This window comes from Botryllus schlosseri, chromosome 11, assembly GCF_051294905.1.
Source record: "Botryllus schlosseri isolate E-star chromosome 11, Bs_hap1, whole genome shotgun sequence".
In the NCBI taxonomy this organism is placed as follows: domain Eukaryota; kingdom Metazoa; phylum Chordata; class Ascidiacea; order Stolidobranchia; family Styelidae; genus Botryllus; species Botryllus schlosseri.
In genome coordinates, this window is record NC_137246.1 from 7,627,146 (window position 1) to 7,649,073 (window position 21,928).

The window sequence follows — 21,928 nt, forward strand, 5'->3', positions numbered from 1 at the left end:
TCGATAAACCAGATTTTGTCTGCATTTCAATTCAAGAACAGGAATAGTTGGATCAAACTTGTCCCGGAAACAGCATCTCTCTGTATCTCGACTGAAATCAATGTGTCGTTTTATGCATTTTATTTGACTGTCTGTCTGTAGGCCTATTTGACCGGTATTTTGAATGTATGCTCGTGGTGGATCTTATTATAACTAACACGATAATGAAAAAATATCGTCAAATTGTGATGTCTTGCAACATAAGGATAAGATATCTGCCAGAGAGCAACAATGATTCAGGTAGCGATAGGGTTACTAGCGGTTTTAAGCTGCAGTAGCGAGAGGGTTAATGAAAGGCAACTAAAGGGTTAATGAGTATGCAGCTGAAGTGCGAAAAGTGTATCTTTTGAAGCATCATTTTGACATCGAATGCGCAAAATACGCCGGGCGATCGCTTCCCATTTTGTTGACTGGGTCAGCAGTCGTTTTTTATTTTGTCGCATGCTCAAATGTCGGGCAACCCCCAAATACATTTCGATGTCTGCAGAAAAACGCGGATAGGGGTTTAAAAAGAGTTTAAAATGTATCATTTGCAACATTGTATCGAAATATGACGGTACATATATATATTAGTTTTTGAAAATTAACCGTCATGTTCTCATTCCCTAATATCAACACATCCACTGTACAGCATTCATTAACAATGTAATTCACTGCTTTCCCATTGCAGAACGAAAATTAACACGCTGGAGAATACAGCTAAAAGTTCTTACCCTCCAATAAATTTTCTGCTTCTCATTCGGCCCGCGGAGAAAAATATTTGCCCACCACTGCCCTAGACCTCTCATGCCACGGTACTCGAAAGCCTGACTTCATTGTCATTCAGACACACCGTGTATAACTGATATATTGGCGCGAATCGCGAAGAAATGTCCTATAATTCATATCGGAATTTTGTCAATAATATTAGTAATTGCATATCCCATAACTGCCCACTTGATCAGATTTATCGGTAGCCGTAGAGCTAATGTGAGGTGGTGTCTTCGAATCTTTAGGGCACGGTAATCAAATATACAATTATTAAATTTCCATTTACGAGGGGGCGGGCGTTGTTATTAATCTGCTGCATGTTCTTATTTCGTGATCTACTGATCTCACGGATTCTATATGGTTAAAGATATTGGAATATCACAAATATACCAGAGTGAACAAAAAGAAGAACGTCTTTCGTGAGACACACACGATTCCAAGTAGAGATTTCATCACCAGGTGTTGCATTTTCTCAGATTGCCATGACAGAACCATTCGGTGCCGACCATTTAGGCACGTATATGAACAAAAAACAATTGAACATGGGGTGTGAAAATCCCTATTTAGGTATAATAAACTGAACTAATTCTTTTCCAGGGGAACATTAATACGTGCGAAGAAATATTTCAGGTTCGATGATTCTATCCAAAAATACTGTATTAATTTATGTTTATTTGCGAAATAATTTTGGGTCCCATTCGAGCTCGCCCACCAATTGGGGGTTTGAAGTGCGACTCTCTTGCGGTCCTGCATATATACGTTATAAGTATAAGATTTACTGGTAGATCTGATAGAAGCAGGGTCGTCAAAGATTTAAAAGGTTCGCAATTATTCATATTGAGCCATATGTTCATATCATACCACACGATAAGACTGTTCACGAGTTTCTGGAGCAGGGGTGGGCAATTATTTTCCACCGCGGGCCAAATGAGAAGCAGAAAATACGTTGGTGGACCGAGTCAAAAATGTTAGCTGTATTCTCAAGTGTATTAATTATATATCTAAATTAAAAGCAGTCAGTAACACTGTTAATAAATGCTTCTCAGTGGACTGGTTGGGAATGAGAGAATTAGGAATCCGAAAAAGAGATGTTCATTAACAAAAAATTATATTTATTTGCGGTCATATTACGAATCAATGGCAGAAATGTGACATTTGAGCTCTGTTTAAACCCTATCTGCGTTTTTCTATCTAAACATTAAAATATCTTCGTTATACTACAAAGTTTATTGTCTTGGTCGCTACCTTGGGAGCAGTGTGAAGCTTGGCTAAGCAGCCTTGTTGTTCAGCGAAGCTTGCATAGTTCTACTGAAATTCGCCTTCCATGGACCGAGTGAATGTCTTCGTGTTTTTGTCATAAAGATAAACTATACTCGATGAACACGATTGCCTGCTCGGTACTAACTACGAAAAAGACTGGTTTACCCCTGTCTTCCGTAAACAAATATTTAGTGCTCCATACCACCTTTGAATTTCAGCTTTCTTTTCTCGACATATCCGTTCATCCTTTATGGGTGATGATGACACGGAGTAATCACGGGCACTGGCGGGCACTCATTGACTTGTTTCATGAATTTGGGTTTTCGAAACGTATGACGTAACAATTTGTAGCACAGACCGTGTAATGCGTAATGTAACAATGGGAACAGAGAAGGTTTGGTGAATTCTTGCAACTTCAAATTCGAATTGCGAATTCAATTATTTACCACATTGACTTTGAGACGACTGGATTATACGCACGCGAGGTACGTAGGTTGCGTTATCGTGGCATATCAATGAACAGGCTCGAAAGTAGACGAATTTTCGGTTCAGTTCAGTTTATAGAGGCTATGTTTTTTGTCCACGCAGCAACAATAAAAAGTAGGTTTTATGTTTTGAATTGCAAGCAATATATCGTGGGCTGCACTTTGCCTAGGTCTGTTCTGGAGGGTGAACGTCGGCTGTCTACTTGTAATTCCTCATTTAGTTCAAGCATTCTGTTATTTCGTGACCTCCGGAGAAAGTTGTCGTCATTTAAAAGATAACTCACACATAGGCCTACCCCAACCAATTAAAAGTGAAATGTCTTTGGTGGGATTCACACGATGCCCAATTTGAATTTATTCACGGGGTGCATTCATACGGTGGCGGGACTGGTGTCGCAAAGATAGGGTCGCCTGCGCGATCTTCGAGCACGGTTCCATCCCCGGCGTCTTTATGGTATCGCACTTCGTGTTGGCTAAACCTATAACGGCGTTTAGTGTCGTTTTGACTCTGAAACGCTGGTGCATAATAGTTCCGGTGCAAGCAGCACACACGCATACAGTTAGTTTCAATTCTGGACACCAGGCGTATTTTTACATACGTCTATGCAATAAACGAGTACTCAACAATCAAATGGCTACAGAAATTATATATCACGCGAAGCGGGCAGAAAAATTTCAAGTTGAATACGTACGCTAATATATACTCCACCTTATATTAATTAACGAAACATTTCAGAAAATTTGGGAGGGGCCATGGCCCTTTGACCCCATCCTGACTACGTCAATTTTGTCCACAGAAGCTTCGTAAATGAGCGCGTATCATGAGAACGAATAGCCTACATAATGCAGTCGATTGAAAGACGATATCAACAGGGCTGGAATGCCGATTTGCGCAAATCGGTTGCTTCACTTCAGTGCAGAAGACTTTGAGAACATCGAGTCAAGCTGCAAAATTTTATTCAGCTCGTAAAAGTCTCCAGTATTCACTTCCTAACGATCGTTATGACCGACTATGATTTCATGGACAACTTGTCTAATACAATAGACTGAATAGAGGCACATAGAGCCCCAGTTATTTTACTAAACTGATGAGAAAAGATTACACTGGTCAACAAAATGAAAACAATCTTTATGGCATTACATCTAGGAGTGTTTGCTGGGGTTTAAGGTTGCAGATAACGAATATGATTAGTTTTAACGGAATGGCTCTACTTTAGCAAATATCTATAGGCCACCCCTCAAAAGCCAAAATTACTGTATTTACCCCTTAAATATTTCACATGGTAGTACGTAAATGGTACCTCTTTGACCGGTGTACTGCGCATCTATAGATAACCGAATATGAATAACCTTATGCGGTCCTCAGTTATTCAATCAATATGAACTTGACCTGATGCGAAATATTTGTTTCTCAAAAAAGTAGTCTGTCAAGCGCAACGGAAATATACAATCTCCTGTACCAATTGGTCATTCTACCTAAACGAATGAGGAGTATAAAGCTATCAAATTTGTCCTTGCAAAGCTTAACTGCAATACTCATATGTGACGGTTATTCGCAAATGATCGTGACAATGTAGAAGGGCCCCCCTCGTAAAACGAAAGTAAACCCTGTTAGCGGGTGAAGATATTTAATGATAGACTACCGTTTATGGTACCATATTCTACATGGGTACTTGTGTTTTCACGGTTATTCGCAGAATGATATGTAACATTCGCTAAATGTAGGAGGGTGGTTTTAGCTAATGGCAAAATGGATAGTGATCATGAAATCAAAGACAGCTCTTGTAACGGGTAGCAGAAATTTAATGATCGATTACTGCTTACATTTACACCTCGTTTCTGCAGCATAACTTGGGACTTTGACAACACGTACAAGTGATTAAATTTGCTGTAAGTATCTGATAAGTGCCAACCATAACCCCCTGATTCTGCCGATCCCTAGAACATTCCAAATTTAAACTATATAGTACAACCTGAGCCCAATAAGATCACACAAATTATAGTGTCAGTGTTAAGCTTTATAATTGTATTAAATGTTGATGGATCTCTTCGGAAACAAGGAATTCGCATGTAGCATAGCGCTTTCCTTCACAATGAAGCGGTCTTGCTTTAGACGTTTTTGTGAAGCAGCTGTTTTTGTTCATCATGTATTTCTTATCCCAACATGCCCTAAATTATACCTAGATCCTTATCTGCCTACCTATAATGTGCTTTCAGAATCGCAGTCGGTAGCAGTCTCCGTGATCACCTTATAACCAGTGATGAGCAGATAGTTCTTTTCGAGACTCCGAATCCCTCCGACAACTTTAGTGTCTGAGGAAAACTCCCTACGACTCCGAAGAGCTCAATCTTAGACTCCGAGATACTCAGATGAATTATTATTATTATTATAGGACACGACAGGGGTGCTTTTAGCCAGGTTAAGGCTTTTTGCTCCACGACATTGCTATTACACGGACGGTACAATGAATTTCATTTTTTGGGTCTTTGATGTTCTTCCACTCTCTCACGCTCGCTTTATCATCGTTTCTTTGCTGCACTTTTTCATTCTTCTTACACTCTCTCAGTCTCGTTCAGGCACGCTTTTTCAGCTGATCATCGTTTCTGTTGCTACCGAATTATAGCTCGGCTCACTGTAGCTGGGCTTTTTCAAGTCACTGCTTAGCAGTGACGTTGGCGATGAGGAGCCCATAGAACCTCCGACACATAGTAATTAGTCCGAACCGGGATTCGAACTCAGATGAATCTCGTCAAGTATCCAAAACATCGGACACTACAGACCAGTGTTGGGATCAAGTCACTACCTTCGAGTCACGAGTCATCTCGAGTCATTGCACATTTTGACTCGAGTCAAGTCAAGTCAATTGATTTTCGAAGGTGACTCGAGTCAAGTCCAGTCACTCGGTTTTTGAAGGTGACTCGAGTCAAGTCGAGTCAAGTCAAGTCAAGTCAAGTCACAGTTCAAGTCAAATCGCCTTTTCGAAGTATTATGCATGCTGACGTCATTGCATTTTGCTAGCTGTCTGAAATACAGATTGATCGGTCATTGATTTTAAACCGATGAATGAATATAGAGGTAAATGTAGAGCAGTGCTTTTCAACCTTTTTGTGCTCCATTCGCACTTTTTTTTGAAAAATAATTTCATTCGCACCAGTCAACCGAAATTTAGTACACGAAAATAAAATGAAGAAACTTATCACTTTTGTATTCGAAGAGCCTCTCGGAGGTACAGAGCTTCATTACTTTGCATTCAGCGTATCGTATTATTGACTAATCAAGCACTAAAATCACTGCAGTAGAAAAATCACAGATATCGCACTCTCGTTGTTCTCAAGAAGTTAGTGCATTTTCCGGGGGTATCGTGCAGTGATTACCTTGGAAGATTAAAGGGCGAACCCAAGAACAATATTCACTCGCAACAATATCACTTGGCCATTAAATCCACATGTTACGTCATCGCGATGTGAATGTGTTTGCATTTAGAACGCACAAAATAGTGAAACTGCACTTGAATCGTAGCATCAATATTGCGACTAGCACCTTTGGTTCATTTTTCTGAAAACATTCGAAAGATGCTTCGCGTACTAAGGTATGTGAGATACGGCTACCATACGTCCTCCTTTAGGAGGATTTGTCCTCCTTTTTCGGGTTTTTGGAAATGTCCTCCTTGTTGAGATTTTGTCCTCTTTTTTAGGAATTTTTGTCAGATTTATAGCAAAATTCGACTGAGATGCCGTAAATCAACACCGGCGGGTATTTCGAGAGCTGAGCGAAAGTTGACCTTTTTCATTTTAGTCAACCAACTACGAAGTGGTAAAAATTCACCACTTTTTCAGGATTTTCCACCGGTATTCTGTGTTTGAAAATTTTGAAATAGTGTCTTCTCTTCCCGATTCCAAAATATGGTAACCGTAACGCTAGACGATTGGATGGTACGGTGGGCGTTAAAATAAGAAATGCATTGCTATACAAACCCACACAATCCGAGTAATTGATGACTGTTGTTTTTGGATAAGCTTTGGCTTCACTCACTTCTTGTCAATGCAGTACACAAATCAACTCATGACTCGAGTCATCCCAACACTGCTACAGACACCAGTAGGGGTCTCAGCTTTCCCGTGGCCACTTACTGGCCACAGCGAATTTCATGGCCGGCCACGAGTTCATGGCCAGTTCGTGATTTTGGCACATCTAGTTGGATGAAAATCCGCCATTTGCCTCTACTTTGACTATACTCGCGTAGATCTTCTTCATTTGCACTACGAATTTGCTGGTGGCTAGGTTTGTAGACGGCTTCCACCAATATCGCATTCATTCAAGTTACATTACCACTGTATTGAGCAGTTCGGGGCTTGGTTCAAAATTACCATGGTTTCCACATGTTTACCTTCTGTGTTCGCTGTAGAAATGAATTTAATTTCCTCTGACTATAAAGAATTACTCTGGGGCGGTGCATTGTAAACTATAACACCGACACATGTGTTCCTGAAACTTCCTAGGTAGTTGATAGAGTAATGTTAGAGCTTACATCAGTGGTTCTCAACCTTTTTGTGTTCGCGGACCCCTTTCGAATCGTCATGGACCCCGCGGACCCCCACGAAGTTTTAGTCCAAATTTAGCTCAATTATCGTGCAATCGTCATCTGTCTTGTGCAAAATGATAACTGTATACCCTTAGTGATAAACATCACCAAAATGACTTTTCTTGAAAATGAAATCATACTATTCCTGCAGAAACTGGGATAACTTCTATTATTTCTAAGCGAGTTCTGCAACTGCATTTCTTGAAATAAGTGGTCGTGTCTAGAAAATCCGCACCTTCGATTTTACATGAACGAGTGCAAAAAAATACATTTCCACAAATATAGATAGTGGAGAATGTAATTATAACGCGGAACGCTTCCGACGACACATTTGGGTATGATCGCAACAAATATATGGCACCAAAATTGACAAACAATTTTTTAATGATCATATAACGTCAAGACTGGTCATTTTATCTAGCAGCTTATCTTGATGTTATTATGAAAAAATGGCTATGTATCACAGGAGAAAGTGGATTTTTGTAACTATGTCGAAGTCGCCGTGATTGACCTTACTCATCCAACTTTTCTTTCCCACAATCCTCAACAAAACATCTCTAAACAGCAAAATGTTTGAATCAGTGGGCTATTGGCAATTTAGCAATTAAAATGAGTCTGTACTGTGGAATATTTCATCTCAGACGGCCATTCTGTGTATGTGAGTTCGGAAGTTTTACTAGTAATAAAGCGAAACTGCCTGGTGATTTTCCGAATTAAAAGAATACAAATTAGGTTATCAAATATTTTGAGGCTTCGCGGACCCCCTGAAAATGCTTCACGGACCCCCAGGGGTCCGCGGACCCCCGGTTGAGAACCGCTGGCTTACATCTTATTGCTCGGTCAAACAAACGACTTTACATTAAAACTGTTGTCCACAGCTTACACGCCAGGCGTTCAACGCACTGGGATTGTGTGGATAGATAAAAGCGTGATGCAGACTCAATAGCATTCCAGTCTCATCGCTTCTCCATCGTCCAAGCACATTAGTGATGCAAACGTAGATAATCCGACTCCCTGCTCATGCCCATCCTTCCTTGACTACGTAAAGAATCCGTCATATTTGTCTTGAAAATGTTCGCTTATTCCGTTATTACCAGGCCGTGTTATTTTTGGCATTTCAGAAGTCAGATGCCAAAACTGCCAAAAATAAAAATTTGAAAATGCCAAAAATAAGCAATTTTTGGCATATGCTAAAAATAACACGGCCTGCCAAATAGTGTATTTCGTTCATGGTGCTGTGTTAACAGGACCGCGTTACAAGCGAGAAGAGCATCTGTGAAAGACAGCTTTCTTAATCTGGGTCCAGCCCACCCATTAAGGGTGAAATGATGGTGTCCTAAATGGTATGGGAACAGCGAGATTGAACGGCTGACTACATTTGGTTTACGTCATACTTTCCATTTGTCCAAGGGCGATTTTACGATAATTTTTGACCGGCTTGCCGAGCGCTAAATTTGATAAAACGGGTATCAATGAGAAGCTGCCGCTGTTCTGATTATAAAAATATAAATTATATTCTGCTCATGGAACTGGAACCCCCAAAATCAACCACGATTTTTGCATTGTGAACGAGTTGAACATTGTGACGCAACAAACTGTCAGACTATTTCTGAGCTGCATAGTCTCGTTTTGCCAGACAGTCTTGTCTTGCGTCAATGTTCTTAAGCTTACCTTCCCAGGACTGTTCCATGCGAGTTGGTAATATGAAAGCCACCTGAAGTGACAAAAGTCCTCCGAAAATATCTCGGTGGACTGAAGGAGATGGGATGGTCGGGCTACAAAATAGAATGTGTTGAGAGACAACACAGGAAACTCCTGGAAAAGTATCTGGAAGAAAATTCTTTCCGCGATGAGATCGATGGCACTGGCGAAGTGATCTCCTTTCATGATGCATGGAAGCCGGCTCGGCCCTCCAAAGATTTTAAAGCTCTGAAAACCTTTTGTGGATGACTGGCAACATTCTTTCCCTCAACGGCTACTGTTGAAGCCGATATTTCCCAGATTCGCTGGGCGAGAAATTAATTTAGGAGAAACTTAGCTGACCTGAGTTTGGAAGCCCTGTTACAGTGCAAACGATTCAAGTCTATTCAACAGCTGTAACAATCAGGTGATGAGCGTGTTTGTTAGGCTTTTTTTTGCTTATTGGCACCGATTCTAATGGATACTGCACATTTTGTGGCTTCGTTTGATATTATTAACCTATGAAATCGTTAGGTTTTTTCTTCTTCTTATTGTTTGTTGGCACAGATTATACGTGGATGCTGCACATTTTGTGGTGTCTTTTGACAAACTGGCCGAAATGAAGCGTTTTTGTGACTAATTCGAGTCTGAAACTATCTATTTAGAGGACGATGCCAAAACTGCCAAAAATAAAATTCGAAAAATGCCAAAAATAAGTTATTTTTGGCAGTTTTGGCATATATGCCAAAAATAACACGGTCTGGTTATTACCAATTTCCCAAAATCGAAAGTAATTGAAGATATAATTACAATCATTCAGATACAAGTAGTTCAATACAATGTGTCGAATGCGTGCTTTTCATAGAAGACACCCAGGGGCACAAGAGATCAGATGCACTTTACACAGCGATAAGTATTTGTTCGGCCTTCAGATGCTAAACAATAATGAACGATTCAAACTTGTCTGTGTCATCAAAATTGTTCCCTGCACAGTGTACATTGTTTTGGGAAACATTCCATTGTTCCTTGCATTAACCACAAATATATCATGAGTATTGGTGAATACACGCGCGCATAGGCATATGCATTTTTTGGTCGGTCGATGGTACTGTATTTGATGACGCAAAGTATCTGGAGTGATCTATTAGGCCTATTATAAGAGTAATTTGATTATAAATCAGACGCGTTTACGTCCTATGCCCACCACATCGGTTAACAGCTTGATCTAACGACGATATGCGATACAAAACGATCCTTGCACCCAAGTAATCTGGCATGCACACCATCGATAGTGACTGCGACATCCATTTCATTCGTACATGATTTGTTTCAACCTGGAAGAACGGCTCATAGATGCATATATATATACAAATTATATGGGATCGGAAACGTGACCAAAATCGAATTTCTGGGAACAAAGCCCCACATTTTTTCATTAGTACCGGCGGTAGGTTAGGTTACATCGTTGACTTTTTGCACATATGCTAGGCTTACCATACGTCCTCTTTTAAGAGGATTTGTCCTCTTTTTTGACTTTTTTGAAAGTGTCCTCGGAGGACGCCCTTTTGACCTCTTTTTTGAGATTTTGTCCTCTTTTTTGAAAAATTTAGGTCTGATATGCCCCAAATTAGCACAGAAGTGACGGTCCGGCGGATATTTCGGAGTGAAAAACGGTGAATTTAGCTCTGAGCGAAAAGATGACCTTTTTTTTTCAGTCATCCATCTGGCAACGCGGAGAGAAAACGGTATTTTGAGCTCCGAGCAGAAGTGAAGACCTTGCGTATCAGCCCGGCATTATCCAATTCACTGCTATTCAGCTATGAAGATAACGAACTATGGAATTGTTTGAAGCTACATATCCTATCAATACAGTTGGAAAGAGATATCAGATCGGGGGAAGCACCGGCCACAGCGAGCTGCTCTGTGGCCGGATGAGGATTTCACAGCTTTTCTGCCACTTAAAGAGTATTTTCCACATATTCTTGGTTCTTTGATTCCCTATTTGTTTCTTTCGGGTACTGCGATCACGATATTTACGTGAGAACGGTAAAACAGGTAAAATGACCGCATACTGACCGATTAAGTATCGCGATGGAACATACATATGTATTCAAGGAGATGTAGTCGAGTCAACTTAAACGTAAATCGAACAAATCTGCAGTGAATAAAGACAAATTTCCAGTACAGTATTGTACTATTCATAAATTCATCAGGGCAATTCACGAAAGATTTTAAACTGCCCCTACATCCTTAAACTACATGATCAAATATATATCTATAATTTCGCATCGCAGACTTATCCTAAACGATAAAAATGGTTGAAAAATGAAGGATATAATACGCCTCATAATATTTAATCGCAGGTATGCATATTTACAAAATATAACGAACTATACAATCGATTGCAACTGTACAATTCACATCTTTCCGTAGAAAATCAATATCAGAACGGGGGCAGCGCCAGCCACAGCGAGCTCCAATCTATTCTGTGGCCGGCAATAGAATGTAATGTGAATTTCACAGCTTTTGGGGAACTTATAGAGATTTTCTGTCATATATTGGTGTACATTGTTCTTTCCAATTCTATAAAGGGTCTTACAATTAGCCGTGACGAGTGTCAGGCGAATATTCGGGTCCATTTTTACAAAAAAAAATCAACACCTACCGGTTATAAGTTTTGATACTGTCTTCATTGCTTCCATTATTTCCTAAATAATTTAGCGGATATCCCCATTTTTAATGCATTCTTTACATCATTTGGTGTGCTTGTAATTTATATTTTAGATACTCGGTTGATCGTTTCGACTTCTTCCTATCTTTTAATTGTATCGCTATACTTCTGGTATTTCGGGTGAAAATGCTTATAAACTGCGAGCTAAACTCTCGCTCTCACCTTGTTTTATTGACTGTATGCACATAATAGAACATAATTTATTATACATTTGACCACGATTGGGGCACGGACAGTACTGATATTCAATATTGAGTTGGTATATTACAGCTGGCCATGAACATTCGTTGTGGCCGGCGATGAAATTCATTCATGGCCGGCCATGGAATCGAGTTCTCCGTGGCCGGCCAAGAAAGTTTCGTGGCCGGCCACAGCGAAATTTCATGGCCGGCCATAAAATTCACTGTGGCCGGCCATGGAATAGCACTTTTCATGGCCAGGCACGGAATATTTGTGGCCGGCCACAAAAAAAATTCGTGGCCAGTGAGTGGCCACGGGAATGCTGAAAGTCCGTCTCACAGACACTGCTCAACGAAAATGCCTTGCTAGATCACTGGCCTATATCATACCATTTTAACCATATCATTAGAATGGCAAGCATGGCCATTCCCTGCTAGTCTTCTCACCGTTATATGGTCGGTGGCACAACCATTCTTCGGCAGCTGCTTTCAACGGCTTTGCACGAAATCTTAACTGCTTTCATGTGAGCTTCTTTTTGTCCCATTGTTATTTTGTATTACAACGGAACATTTTAAAGATTTTCCACATTATGGACAACCCTAGTGCACATGCAAGGGCATGGATTAAATTGCGTTCTCGTGCGGTTATGACGTAATCGACAGACGACACGAAGTAATTATTACGTCGCAGGACTTTGCATAACCCCACAAAATGACGGTTACTTGCGACGGCTATGGAGCAGTACTTATCAATGAGCTGGAGCCGGAGCTCATTTATGATGACTTGGTATTTAGCTATTTAAGCAAGTCGTTACAAGGAAACATGTATCTTTGAAGGAGTAGAGGTATGTATAGCTGGAATGTATGATATTTATTCGCATGATTGGAAAGTCAAGGAAATCTTTCCTTATTTGTGTTCCACCATTCCGAAGAATTGTTGATAAATTTTTATGTTTTGTCAGATAATTGCAACGACACACTTCACCACTCCTCTGTCTTCTCTCACCTACCAATCGACTTGATGCTGTATGCAGACAAATGCAACGATACACTTCGTCAAATCTGTCTTCTGCTCCAAAGTCTCATCAGCCATGCCACAGTCTCCTGCCCTAAATTTCGTTGAGATTATCAAGATCTATTAGAGGCGGTTTATCGACATCGACCTTTTCATGCCTATCATATTTGTTGGGGTCAGATAGCATGTCGACAGTATCGTAACATAAGCAAGAATGCGTAGTAACGGCATGATTCCGAAATGAGAACGTTGAGTGGCGGCTAACCCAATCAAAGTTTTGGAAGGCACTATTCCTTAAAATGGATCTCCCAACGCCTCTCGCGTGCACGCTAGTCAGCTAACGTTGGCCATCACTATTCTTAGAAGCTATTAATTAAAACCGTTCCTTTGCCCACAATTTGATTATACCTGCCAATTCGATTCGACATGCCCGATTCGAATTATCCAGCATGAAAAACGATTCGAGTCGATTTCGTATCAGTGATTCGTTTTACCAGTCTCTAGCAGTGATGAGCACCGGAGCGGAGTCGGAGTGGATTAGGAGCGGAGTTTTGCCAATTTTGTGATACCCGGAGTGGAGTCGGAGTTTACAACAGATATTTTTCCGTAGTTTTCCGGAGTATTGTTAAGTTTTGCCCCCGATATCTTTCGATAGCTTTGACCAGAAGACACTATTGATTACAAACACAGACAGTTGACACCTTGTAAAGTTGTAATATGACCGGTAATATGATTGCCAAGTGCACAAAAATCAGCCATCTGCACTGCAATTGGGGACTGGAGAGTAACCTAGTGATCTAGCAAGGCATTTCCGTTGAGCAGTGTCTGTAGTTCACAAACTTGAAGGCACCCAATATCATTCGCAGTGCATCATTTGCTCCCTGCCTTGAGATGCAGTCTTTGAATCCACTGCTGAATGTCACCATATTATGAGATAAGATCTCCAGAATCTTCCACGTTGCTGTCATTGCAGTCTTCTTTAGTCACATCACATTCCTCCTTGCGTATAGTCACATCACATTCCTCCTTGCGTATTTGTTTCGTGACTAATTTTCATGCTACCCCAGTAATTGTGCGAAACATTTACAATCAGCAACATACAGCGGGGCTTCCCCATGGTACAGCCTGTAGCTACCCTGATTCTTCCAGCAAGTTCATGATCATAACGGAATATATCCCATTATCCTGATGACATTCAACATAGTAATAGGTCCATTTTGTGAAAATGTATTCCCAACGTTGGTATCAGTTGAAACAAGATAATATCCGATACCACTTTTGTGATAACTTTTCGCAACTTTCATCGTACTTGCAATTTGCAGTAAGAGATATCGATAATAAGTGTTGCATCAATATTACCTTTATATCTGTGAGAAATATACATACAACAAGCAAGTATCTGGATGGAAACAATAATAACTTATGCAATGTGTTACATGATTTAATGACATTGCGACGAATTTTCGCTAGTAAGATCCGCTTACAGAGGCATACCAGCATCTAAGATTTCAACAATACATAAATCACTAAGGTAAGCTGATCTTACCCTGTAAAAACAGAATATTCCGAAATTCTGAACAGCCACACTAAATAACTACACCCGTCTGCTTTGCTCTGCTCGCATCAACTCAACTACGCTTCCTTCAATATTGATTGACGTAGTCAGTCATCCAGAACTCTTCTGAATTTTCTTCATGTAATGTTTGGTTTGATTGAAAAATGACTTTGATGTGATAAGAAAAATCAGCACCGCAATCAAGTTGCTGCTGCTGGTCTGTCTCAGACTCCAAATTCCAGATATCATGTATCAGCTTCAAAATTGGAAGTCACTAGTCATTTAGTCAACTCCAAGGAGCGTCGATCGGTGCGTCAGTGATGCATCATGTATGTTTAGTGCAGTGCAGTTCCATCAACTGGTTCATGGCGATGCTGAACTTAATTTACTGAAACCTGTGATGTGATCGTCGATTTCAGTGGTGTTAGTGGTAGTTAGTTCGAACTGACTGGTCTTCCTTCGTCGTTTTAATATAATGGCTGAAGCACCGTCGACTTCAAGTGGGTTACTCACAAAGACGCAGAGAAAGAGTGATTTGTGGAAGGATTTCACTCTGATGCTGCATGATAATAACGGCCACGGCCAGTATACTGGGTTCGCGAGATGTCAAAATTGCAATGTTCAGCTAAAGCATCACAAGTTGACACGTGGTACGTCGCATCTTCGAAGACATTTCGAAGCTTGTAAGAAGAATTGATCGCAGTTGAAATGCAAGTAAGCGAGTAATCAAAGGAGAAAATGATCATGGGGAACACTGATCGCCGGGTGGAGAATACCGAAGAAGTGCCGGTTTGCCGTGGTGTTTTGCAGAATATGTTTTGCCATCCAGATTCACGGTGAAACGTAAGTTGGATGAGGAGGCTTCATCTTTGAAGCAGAAGCTGTCAGAGGAACTAAGAGTTGCTATCAAGTGTTATGAGCTGGCTGGCATCACCTCAGACATGTGGACCGATCTAAAGGGTCGCAGTTCTATTAGCTTGACTGTCCATTTTGTTAGGGAGAACTTGACTCTCAGAAGTAATGTTGTGACTGTTCGGCAATTCACGGATACTAAAAAAACTGGTATGAATATCAGACAGGCTATCGAAAACATCGATTGGGATTCTTCGACAATGGTCTGGATATATTTTGAAGAATGGACAAGATTCTTCGGGTTATCTCGGAGTCTGGGATTGAGATCCCCGGAGTCGGAGGGACTTTGCATCAGAGACGAAAGTTGCCGGAGGGACTCGGAGTCTCGAAAAGCAGACTCCGCTCATCACTGGTCTCTAGGTATCAAAGGTGCACGAATTTAACAAAATGTGACTGTTATAATACGATGTTTCTGATATAGGAGATGGCTTTGAAAACGTCTGTGCAGTGTAGATAGTAGTACAGGTTCTCGAATGGGACTCATTCGCGTTCGTTTGAACCACAGAAATAAACTCAATTGACACCAAAGAAATTCAGGAAGTGAAGCAAGTAATGTAATTATATATAGTCGATTTGCTGACAGCAGGCTTTCAACTTGCGCGTCAAATTTATTGGATAGTGGAAGCGTAGGCTATATGTAGTGATGAGCTGAAGCCCAACTTGATAATTTACTGAGGGCCCTGCTGAGTATTCGTAATATTACAATTGGATACCATACCAGTGATTATAGCCTACAATGAAACCACGTTCAAAATGTCCGCCTGTCAAGTTTACTGCGTGGAATGATGAAATATTGAAAGCAAATGATCGTGTTTGGATATCCTGGATGATGATATTTCCTGCCGTTTAGTGGCCGGTAATATTTAAAGTTGGTACAATATAGACCTGTGGCCTAGATATTAGAATCCGACCGATATCAGATTTGTTCGCTTATATAACATATTTTGCCGAATAAGTCGATATTGTCTGCCGATATGAAAATGTCAAAGTCGGCCGTTACCGACATTTGCCGACACACATATATCAGTCGGGATCTCCTCTATATGGCAGTGGTCCGGAACCTTTTTTGCCCGAAGAGCCAAATTGGCTCTATTTTTCCTCCTCAACTCCCAAAGGGCCATACATGTCAATCAACTGTTACGTCACAATTGGAAATTCGTGACGTCATTGTAGCACTAATTCGAACTCACTACATAGGATTCCTCGCGTGCGCCACGTTTTCTCTGTAAAAAATGGTATTTATTGTTCGAAAATAAAGTTCGAACGAGAGGTAGGACGCAGACGGGCCAAGCCTCCGCCAAGGATAACGCAATTCCCTGTATAAGTAGCTTCGAATTCATTATAACTGATATTAATCGAAAGTGACTGTCACACTGATTCCGAAAATCCAAGGGCGGAGATAATAAAGTCAGCTGACCCGGGAGAATGCTAATCATGTGATTAAAAACTGCTAATCGGGACGCATCTCAGGCGGAGATAATAAAGTTAGCTGATCCGGAATATTGCTAATCGTGTGATTAAATACTGCTAATCGCGACTCATCAAGTTGGAAAGGTTACGCCCGATGGTTAGTCGAGGTGTCCCGAGTTTTCAATCAAGTGGCGTTATCTTTTGCATCATAATGCGAAAACGCGTTATAGGCCTTCAGTTGTCAATTTGTTGAATGAAATAGCAGCCTGATGATAGCGACACTGCCACTGTAATATGTCGAATTATCATCATCGCGAAATGAAGGTCGTGTCCAATTCGTTCGGTACAGCTAAGAAATGGATTATAGAATATTTGTATCGTTCTGCAATGGCGGGTACATAATTAGTGAAGCTATTACCTAGGAGACCATCGGCACGGTCATTATCGGAAATATTTGTGCGTAGGAATGGTACGCAGTTTTTATAGATCACAAGTTATCTATAGTTTGTTCCGGTTTGATAAATCACCGGTTTGATAAATCAAGATATTAACACTAACTTTATGCGCTGCGATCAACCGGTTTCCTTGATCATAGGTTGATAAATTCTGACGAACGCGGTAATCGACTTTTATTGCTAATCCAACTTTAATATCTCCGCCCCAAATACTTATCGGCTTCTCCATTCTCAAAGTATTCGGCGGTAACATACCGTTGCGCTACACGCATAAATTTTATACTACATGGAACGTGGAGAAAACGGATTGTGGATATCTATGGCGTTGTTTGTAATTCGAGTTTGTAATTGTGAGTGTTACATCCACAACAGTTCGTTTCGCGCCCTCGTAGATCAGGAAGACAATGTATATTTGAAAACTGCGTTTTGAGATGGGCGGCGACATATTTGCTGTACTCTTCGACTCAACGTATCACACAATTCATGATTTCGATTCGGGATACATCGCCAGGAGGTTTGAGTCAGTAGTCATTTCGATGGCGTGGGTTCGAATCCCATCGCTGCCACCACGCACCTATACAGAGCCTGTACTCCATGTTACACCACGAGATGATGTCGCCACACGATAAATGTTTATAACAGAAGAGACATCTTAACAGCACGAGTAGTCGTTATGTCAGGCAACTAAATAAACGGTGCAATCAGAGAACTAATCATTAGCGTGCCAATTAACAGGTGCCGAGATTCGGCTCCAGTATATCACAAGCAATACTGGCGCATGGAATTTGCGAGTGATATTGGCTGCCGGCGTGACAGTAACTTAAATTTGATGAATTTGAAGAGGGGGGGTCCGAGCCGCTAAACCTGAAGACGGCATTGTCTTTACCTCTCAAAGACATGTTTATACTATCACGATAATAGTTATTTTGTCCGTGATGAAAATTTACCAACAAGTCGCCGCGATATTGATCAATTCAGTACAAAAATAGATATTTGGCAAAGAGCCATATCTTATACCCAAAAGAGCCATATATGGCTCGCGAGCCATAGGCTCCCGATCACTGCTATATGGCATATATATTTGCTGGTCTAACTACTTCCACAAAACCTGTCAACATGATATCAACCTGCTAAGTTATAGTTTCGCTTTCAAATCAGATCGTGGTGGAAGTCTACAACCAAATGTAATCGTATTGTCTGAGATATCTTGAGAGACTTTGAGAATGCGGTTTACTGTAGCTCGATACACTCCTAGCTTCACACTTCTTGTTCTCTATAGAATTGTTAGTTTATTTGATCCTCACTCACACAATAGCCTGATAACACGGTTGATGGTAGTTATATTATTTGAATGACTCCGTTTCCCTAGAACCAATCTATTGTGGTTGTGGATCGCGTATCAGAATACCGCAATCGTGTTTTGTTCTTCGGGCACGGAAGGCGGTTTCAGCGTAAGGTTTCATGTCATGGTCGCTAGTCGCTACACTTTCTGAGTGGCTGTTTCACGGTACGACTATATAGCTGGCTTTGTGCGTAACCAACATCGTGTTTTTGTGTTTGAACGGGGTGATTGGAGATGATTTTTGTACTTGCTTTGCTTGCATTATTAGACAGTCTTTCCGGAGGACATGCTCAAAGTGAGTATAGCGATATATAGAAATTTAATTGAGATATGTTATCGGCGTAGTCTACCATTTGGAAGTCACGCTGTGTACTCTGTTGATTATAATACTAAAACATCGATGAGTCGTGCCCAGGTCTTGGTGAATGGGCACGGAGTATGACATTAGATTATCGGTTATACTCACACCAATTCCAATGAGGTGTGCGTACGATCGACAAGAAGTTGAAAAAGTGTTGCTTCATTTATTGATCATGCTACTTCTACTGTACAACTTAACGTAAATCTAGGGTGGGTGACAATTTTTCGTAAAAGTATTCAACATGCATAATCAGATTTGTGTTTTTGGATATCAAAAGTCACCAAAAGATGTCGTAGAATGTCGACTTTTCGTATATCCCTAATAATTCATCTACTTATAGCAGTGAAACATGAATGGTAAAACGTTGAATACAATATTATCGATCATGTCGGTTCGGAAAAATAACTCTAAAGCCTTAATTTTAAATGTTCTATCTTCGGTACCCTGCATTCGTGGTTGAGTGGCTTCATCCAATATTTGGTCTCTCGTCGGATTTTCGGGTATAAGTGCCACGTGTGTATATTGCAAAATTGCACATAACTCTCTTCTGGAAGACATTCATATTAGGAACAAATCGCTTGCAGTGTGTTGAGTAGCCTGAGATTATTTTGATCGTCATTAAGGTCGACACCTCTCCCTGTACATTATCAAAATGAGCGAAAATAACGCATTTTCTGCATCTGCTATATAATAATATCTAAATAAGCGTGAAAATTATATTGCAACCCAAAATTTGCGCTGCGCATGCATAATTGCATATGCACGATTAGTGGAGGCAGCCTAGATATCCATATCCTCAAATGGACATAGCTGATGGTAGCGAATCATGCTAGAGCTAGATGTAATTAGAAAAAGTAACTCTCCTCTTACTCTCCATTATGGATGGTGTGAAGTGAACCTCTGAAAGGTTCAGGTTCGTATGAACGCAAACCTTTTTGAAAGGTTCTGTGTGAACGCGAACGAACGTGGACCTCATCACGTCACGTAACTTCATATTTCCAATTTTAACCCTGCATTTCCGTGAATTGACAAAACGCTGAATTTACATACTGACTTTTCAACAGTCGCCAAATGTATCAACTGAAGCAATCCAATGATATAATATTCCCATAAAATCAATATTTTCCGTCGCTTTGCCAACAATTTCAGCGAGGACTTGCAAGGGAATATAAGCTTACGCCTTAACGGTCAAGGCCAGATTGGACAATGTATTGGGAGTCTGAGTATTGCTGCATTGATATTGAGTAGAGTGTAAATGGGTTTCTATGTTTGCTACCGATGTTATCCCAATAACAAATTATGCAGGAGTAGCCAACATCCCAATCACAGTTTTATAATACAGTGCAATAAACATATCAAATCTAGATGGACCCCATGCACCTGCTAGATTTTTTACATTGAACCGCGATGTATTCTTTATATGAATTTCATTGATGAGTCGAATAAGCATCATTCGCCGACTCCCTACGTGTAGCGTATTTCGCTCTTTATGTTGTGTGATCGCGCGTCAAGCTCACAGCAGAGTCCCTAAATATTCACAAACGGAAAACTGGATAATTGGAGTACACTTTTCTAACAACGCAACTAAAATGTTTGGTATTGTCAAGTTGTAAGCTCGTTTAGTCATGATTTTTTTGCGGCCAGTGCCATGCACAGAGTGGCCTGCAGAAAGATGTTATGAGGTGGAAAATTGTAATGAATGAAAAAGGTTCACAATTACAACGAACATACCAAGGTTCGTTTGTGAACGGGAACCGCTAAATTTCTAGGCTTCACACATCAGAACGCGAACTTGAACCTCACATTCACACCTTCCCTACAGTCTCCATGCAATATATGATATTATGCTCGAATTGCACATGTCAAGACCGATTGCCAGTAACATCCGTGCTCCTCGAATCTTCTTTTAGCGTGTACATGGAATGAAGCTGCAACAACATACACGAGAGCTGCTGGGGCATCTTTAACGTTCACACTCACTGTTGAAGGCGAAACTCTAACCGACGCGGATCGAATAACATGGAAATTAGGAACGGTAAGCGCGTCCCCTATAATAGCTTGCCTGGCAAGTCAATCATATAGCTTAGTTACAGTAGATACAAAATGATGTTTATATTCATCTTACAGTTGATCGTTTCAGTGAATTAGGGATAGCAATAACCCAAGATTAACAATCGCGTTCGTGAAGTGAACCTTACTCATTCTCGAAAAAAAAACTGAAGGCCTCGTTACTGCGAATCGCCTAAAAATGATTTTGCATTAGGAATTCATCTGTTATTTTAACATATAATACATGCAAATAGACTAATCGCCAGAACAAAACCATTCCACCTTTATCACCTGTATAGAAACGTACTACAATGGTACCATTGTAATTTGAGGAATATAAATCTTGTTTTTATTAGCCCATGTCCTATGGTAAATAATAGACACGGCAGCGTATTTGTCATAGCCAATGTCATGATTGGAAAATTCAAATGTGTTAGGTTGTGTCAATTTCCTAGTTTTTGATCACGCCGCGGACCGCTGCATCAATAGGGCTATTCAATGTCTTCACAGGTAGGCGTTCTTTGACGGGATGAAATTGTCCGATTGAACTTGAACTCACCTTGCACACTGACAGTCTTCACACATCGTGTAGATGTTAGTTACTGTTGTAGCGTTTCACGCCTGCGCGAGAAATACCATTATTAAATATTTGAATAAAGTTGCATTTTGTCGAACTTGATAGAGAGTAACCATAATATGTAAAAATTATGAGATATAGACACCATGCAAAAGGAAAAATGCATCATGTCAGTATAAAGGTGTCGCGTTATTATTTTGCAACTAGCGGGCATTTGACGTGACGCAACTACTGTAGATAGAATATTTAGGAATTTAACAAAGAATGAAATGAGATCGCAACATTTGAGCAATGTAGCCTAATCCAGGTCTCGGGTATACTCCTATTTATTAGGCTATTAATCGCGTCATTGCCCAAGACAAATTAAAACGGCGTTACATTTATCTTCGAATATTCGAACGGATAAATAACGACATAAATATGGTAATGATGTATCATAGTATAATAAATGTCCAATCGCCGAGCAATCCTTTGGTGTTACAGCGTTGGCGTGTATCACTATATTACTCGCCACCCAGACTTGTATAAACTGCTCATTTAGTTGA

General features: G+C 40.5%; 1 protein-coding gene and 1 pseudogene across 7 annotated transcripts in view; one reads left to right on the forward strand and one right to left on the reverse strand.

Moving 5' to 3' along the window:
- LOC145450005 (peptidyl-prolyl cis-trans isomerase pseudogene) overlaps positions 1–21,928 on the reverse strand; it is a 430,289-nt pseudogene that overhangs the window by 285,809 nt on the left and 122,552 nt on the right. The gene's annotated exons all lie outside the window — the stretch shown is intronic.
- Positions 1–21,928, forward strand: part of LOC145450002 (uncharacterized) — a 245,823-nt gene that overhangs the window by 199,551 nt on the left and 24,344 nt on the right. For 2 of the 4 annotated variants that reach the window (XM_080328450.1, XM_080328455.1), the window contains exons 1-2: positions 18,431–18,691; positions 20,668–20,792. In XM_080328450.1, coding sequence (XP_080184576.1) covers positions 18,631–18,691; positions 20,668–20,792 — 186 coding nt within the window. In that variant the 5' untranslated portion in view covers positions 18,431–18,630. Of the gene's footprint in view, positions 1–18,430; positions 18,692–20,667; positions 20,793–21,928 lie in introns of those variants that run through there. The other 2 variants (XM_080328451.1, XM_080328456.1) reach the window with 1 other exon arrangement.